This window comes from Pseudophryne corroboree, chromosome 8 (assembly GCF_028390025.1).
Source record: "Pseudophryne corroboree isolate aPseCor3 chromosome 8, aPseCor3.hap2, whole genome shotgun sequence".
Classification (NCBI taxonomy): domain Eukaryota; kingdom Metazoa; phylum Chordata; class Amphibia; order Anura; family Myobatrachidae; genus Pseudophryne; species Pseudophryne corroboree.
In genome coordinates, this window is record NC_086451.1 from 14,362,337 (window position 1) to 14,368,336 (window position 6,000).

The window sequence follows — 6,000 nt, forward strand, 5'->3', positions numbered from 1 at the left end:
ATTTATTAACATCCTATAACATAGGCCCTTATCCAGGTCTGTTAGTAAACCAAAAAAGTTATCATATGGGCAAAACCATGCTGCACTGCAGGTGGGGCAGATGTAACATGTGCAGAGAGAGTTAAGGGCCCTACACATTGGTCGATACCAGTGAAAGATATGAACGATCTTGTTCATTAATGAACGAGATACCGTTCATATCTTTCAGTGTGGAGGCACCAGCGATGAACGATGCGCAGCCCCGCGCTCGTTCACCGTTGGTGCCCCGTCGCTTGTGCATGCAGGCCAATATGGACGATCTCATCCATATTTGCATGCACTGCTATGGAGCCGGGTGACGGGGGGAGTAAAGAAACTTCACTGCCCCCCTTCACCTCCCCCCCACCGCCGGGTTGCCCGTCTGCCGTATCGGAGGTCGGGCAGCTCGGCGGCAGGTCACCCAGTCTGTAGGGCCCTTTAGATTTGGGTGGGGTGTGTTCAAACTGAAATCTAAATTGCAGTGTAAAAATAAAGCAGCCAGTATTTACCCTGCACAGAAACAAAATAACGCACCCAAATCTAACGCTCTCTCCACGTTACATCTGCCCCACCTGCAGTGCACATGGTTTTGCCCAATTGCTTACTTTTTTGGACTGATAACAGACCTGAATAACCCACTTAATCTGTGTTACATACTGGAAAACTATACAAACACACACACACACACACACACACACACACACACACACACACACACACACACACACACACACACACACACGTGTTATAACAGTGCAATAAGGCTAAGTACTATACTATATAATAATAATTGGTGTAGAGTTATATAATTTGGCACTACAGTATCACAGTGACAGTTTTATTATATACAGGACAACTAATTGGTAATAAATATTGTATAATGGTGCTGACTACTGTACACTAGAACTAGATATAGATAGTTATAGAATCCAGGAGATATATTTTCACCATGTTTTATCCTATCCAGGACAAGTGATCTGTATGCAGGGTCAGATTAAGAATGGGGCGGATGAAGCTACAGATTGAGGCCTCCTCATAAAAATAAGCCCGTCGTCATGGCAGCATGATGATAACAAGCTGCCTAAGTGGCAACAGGATCGGCCTTAAATCATAATTAATAAAATTGTATTTCTAGTTTCCTCACAAAATTCTGCAATTTTTTTATTTTTATGTATTTTGTGAGACAGTGAGTCTGACCACACCCACACCTCACTGGCCACACCCACACAGTGCTGACCACGCCCACTCAACACTGATCACACCCACACAGCACTGACCACAGCTCCTCCCCTCCCCCATGTGGCCCTTCATCCGGCCCCGGCTTTATGACATACTGTACAGTGGTCCAGTATTATATGGAAAGCATAGGGGTAATTAACACTTTGGGGATGAATAATATCCTGCGCTATATGTATAATCCTATATGTACACTAGACGTTTCCTTCCATATGTCAGTATTAGAGGGGGATTCTTCAGTTACTACCCAGCGCGTTTCGCCCTTACCCGGTTTCATCAGGTGCATGAGCTCAATGAAGGGGATCCGCTCATAAATGGGGGCTCTGCTGCAGCTCTGCTCATCCGCGTCGTGCATGATCAGGTCAACGATCTCCTGCGTCCAGGTGGTTCCTGAAATCCAGATAAACCTTTAGTACTGAAATCCCTTCATTGCAAAATGCATTTCTGCTTCCAATAAACACATGGGACTGAAGCCAGAGTGCAGGGGAAGGGGGGGGGGGGGAGTAGATAGAGCGGAGACATCACGGGAAAATATATAAAGGATAAAGCTATGACAAAGCTTTAGCAGCCTGTCCCTCACCCGGGAACAGTACAGATGGGAGTCTTATAGCGTTGTATATTCTAGAGTGCACGGATGAGGTCTTGTAGCATTTCTACATCTGCCGCTTAAGTATAACTCATTGTTTATAATGTTTATTTAACTCGGATGTCGCCTTCCAACCACAACACTTATACATCAATATGTTATTCTGCACCAGAGCCTTAGCTAAGCAATATCCACAGGTGTTAGTTGATCCAGATTGTAAACGTCTATGGTTGGATCTAGAACATAAGCTTCCATTGCTCTCACAGCCATAGACTGTTGAATGTGAGAGTAAGCTCTTATGGTTCTCATATAACCATGGACAATTGATCTAGAGTGTAACCTTCTATGGTTCTTATATATAAATATGTTGTCCTGCAGACAGCCGTCACCCACCTGATTTGGGATAGGTGTCCAACAAAACATCTCCGTCTCTCGCCTGGAAGTTCCAGATTTCCTCCCAGTTGTCAGCAATGCATTCAGCTATGGCCATTCCCTGGACGTCAACTAGCTTCCTCTGAATCATGGCACCTGGGCAGCCGGTGTGTGAAGCTCAGTGATGACCGTCTCTGAATGTGCGTCCTGCTGCCAGCCGGGGAGAGCTTTTATCTGCTGGCATCATTCCCCAGGCACAGGGTGTGACCACATAGCCAATATCAAGCCAATAAATGGCTGAATGATAAAATCCAGTCAGCAGAAAAGACACAGAGCAAACACAGCTATGCACTAATGCCCAGATTTAAAGTACCAGCCAATCAGCTCCTAGCTGCCATGTCACAGGCTGGGTTTGAAAACGGACAGTTAGGAGCTGATTGGTTGGTTATTTTTTCACCGTGCAATTTATCACCCTCCAAGGCTTGATAAATATGGGCTGAAGGCTATAACTGTAACATACATGATATCCACATCACCAGCTCTGGAGGCATCTACAGAGGCTTGTAAAAGTATTTTAAACCCTCCCCCCATTACAAATGACACACAGGTTGTTCCTGGCAGAATCATTATTGTGCCCCAAATAGACTGTTAATATACATTTTCACTGTACTTTGGGGGTCATTCCGAGTTGATCGCTTGCTAGCAACTTTTTGCAGCCGTGCAAACGTATAGTCGCCGCCCACAGGGGAGTGTATGTTAGCTTTGCAAGTGTGCGATCGCATGTGCAGCCGAGCACTACAAAAACTGTTTGTGCAGTTTCTGAGTAGGTCTGAACTTACTCAGCCGTTGCGATCATTTCAGCCTGTCCGGTCCCGGAATTGACGTCAGACACCCATCCTGCAAACGCTTGGACATGCCTGCGTTTTTCCAAACACTCCCAGAAAACGGTCAGTTGACACCCATAGACGCCTTCTTCCTGTCAATCTTCTTGTGATCGGCTGTGCGATTGGATTCTTCGTTAAATCCATCGCCCAGCACCGATCCACTTTGTACCCGTATAACGCACCTGCGCAATGCGGTGCATATGCATGTGCAGTTTTGCAGAGTTTTGACCTGATCACAGCACTGCAAAAAGTTGCTAGCGAGCAATCCACTCGGAATGCCCGCCTTTAACAGCTGTCGGCCAGTTGGGGCAAGTTTGTACCAGGTCCGTACACTGTCTGGGAGTGATGGTTGCCCAGTCTTCCCTGCAGAATTGCTCCAGGTTGCTCAGGTTGGTTCATGACGCTTGTGGGCTGTTATTTTCCAGTAGTGTCACAGATTCTCTATTGGACTGAGATCTGGACTGTGCAGCCGTCGCTGCTTGGGACCATTGTCCTGGTGACAGGGGAACTTTCTTCCAAGCTATAGTTTCCTAGCAGCCTGACGCAAGGTGTCTTGCATTATCTTTTTGTGTTTTGGTACATCAATTTTAAGAAGATGCCCAGTACCCACTGAGGAAAAGCATCCCCACAACATGATGCTGCCACCCCCATACTTGGATGGTGTTTGCTAAGGAACGGTCAGGTCTCAGTGACTGAGCTCTATGGTAGTGGCCTCTCTATGACTCCCTCACAAGTCTCTCTTGCTCTTACTCTACGCTATGAGGGTTGACCTCCTCTAGGCAGTGCCCGGGGTGGGGTATAATGCAGCTTCCATTCCCTCACCATTGACCCATCAGTTCTCACTGGGATATCCCAGTACTTGGATATTATTTGGTAGACTCTTGCTACCTTGTGCAGGTCTTCCATTTTTTTTACAATGCTCCTTGAACTCCATTTTCACAGCTTTCCCTCAATTTCACCAATAGGACCAATGTTATTTAAATTAGGGTCTACTATCCATAAAAGCTGTCTATTTTTAAATGATTTACCGTTAGAGGCTAATTGAAAGTCAATTGATGGGACAATATCTTTCACCTGTACAAATTTGGCGCTTCCATAGCACAGGAGGCGGGATGAACCAAAAGCTAATTTTGCGTTCAAGTGATTTTTCAGAGGTTTGTCAGCCTCTCTCATATGCACCAAGCTCCGGAATGGGAAACACTTTGGAGCTTGGACCCAGTAGGTAGTGCCATCTGTAGATGGTGTTGCCTAATAAAAGCCTATGGGCTTCTTATCGCAATGTGCACTGAGAGGGATCCAATCGGATCTCTCCCAGTGTCCCCTGTGTTTCGTGCATCATCTGACGCATGCGTAGAAGGATTCCCGGGTCATAAACCAACAAGTCCTTGTATCGCAATGAGAAGGTCAGATTATTTCTAATAAATATTTAAAATGCCAGCGTTAATATATGTTGCGGACGCAAGGCGCATCTTATTACTCTATACGATAGAAGTGCGCTGTACGTTGCAAACACTACATCCCTTAAGAGAAAACAAGCACTCGCACACATTGTCTGAGTTCCAACGCTCAGTGATGTATATATTTGATATTAAAAAGATATGCATACAATATAACACAAGTACAGTATGTATATGGTTACAGATTTACAATTACACAGGAAGCAGTTGTTACAAAAGAATCCATACAGCCGCAGCCAGCATACATTACCATTTCCCTCAATGCACACTCCGCTCCATCTCAGTATACAACAGTAACAGAAAAAAAACAGCAAACAGAACTTCTTGGGTGAGTGGAAATGCCTATATCCTGTGTATTTTGGGGGATTACATGTCTGGGACTGAGTCTTCTGTTATTGGTCCAGGGGAGGGAACTTTCTCATTCATGATGTGTCATTGGTCAGTTCGTATGCAAGCAACGTTCAGCCTTGAAGAAGACATCATAGGGGTTGACCACTGGTTTCCTGCCCACATGCTTTCCTTTGTTCTCATTAGAATTGTGGCTTCATATTCCTACATTTAATTATAACTAATCGTTGCAATATGCTACAATCGAACCACAGCTATCAAACCAACACACTCATTCCCCTGATTATTTTGACACCATGCATGACATGTTTATCTTGTTCCATTCCATTAATACATATATATCTGGTTTTATACTCTATTATATAAATACCATATAATACAAGTCTGTTGCTGGACATGTTTTATCTATGTGTAATTTATGTGTTGTATGAAATATGTGTCTGTGTGCGTCTTTATGGCGTTTCTCAGTGATTGCACCTTTTCCTTACACTACTACAGAGAATCGCCAATCTGGGTGTAGTTTGTATTGTCTTCTTCTTCCGACTTCGACAGTAAAGTACAGGTCTTACCGGGAACTGTCAATTGCGATTTGTTTTTTTTCAAGCACACGGTCTTTGTGTAAGTGTCTTTTGTATCGTAGACAAATCTTGTTAACATTTTAGGATTGAGAACTTTTTTAAAATATTTTTATTATTGAAGCATCATATGCAATATAAGATGACATTACATTCAAAAAACAGGTATTACATGGAAGAGAATGTACAGTATGAAGAGACATTCATCGATGAGAATATACAACGTAACACATCTATCAACCAATACAGAGTAAGCTGGAAAGTATGACGTCCAGATCACTAGGTGATCGCGCGCTACCGGCCGCATGTGCGCAATGTAACAGGGGGTTTGTAAAACTATGGCCAATGGTTCAAACTGGAATCAGTATTACATAGCCGCTATATTAATGATGGCTGCAATTACTATAGATTACTATAGTCATTGTCAGTCAGGGGCGTAGCTAGAACTGTGTGGGCCCCATAGCAACAGTCTGAAGGGGCCTCTGTCCCAATGCTTCTAGAGAGACACCTCTCTGCAGCAGTTG

The 6,000-nt window shown here is 44.2% G+C and overlaps 1 protein-coding gene across 1 annotated transcript in view; it reads right to left on the minus strand.

Annotated features, from left to right (window-relative positions):
* LOC134948122 (sulfotransferase 1C1-like) overlaps window positions 1-2,435 on the minus strand; it is a 129,533-nt gene extending 127,098 nt beyond the window's left edge. The window contains exons 1-2 of the mRNA XM_063935910.1: window positions 2,234-2,435; window positions 1,522-1,644 (exon numbers count right to left, since the gene is read on the minus strand). Of these exons, the coding sequence (XP_063791980.1) occupies window positions 1,522-1,644; window positions 2,234-2,363 (253 nt within the window). The 5' untranslated portion in view covers window positions 2,364-2,435. The remainder of the gene's footprint in view (window positions 1-1,521; window positions 1,645-2,233) is intronic.
* Window positions 2,436-6,000: the final 3,565 nt, after the last annotated feature.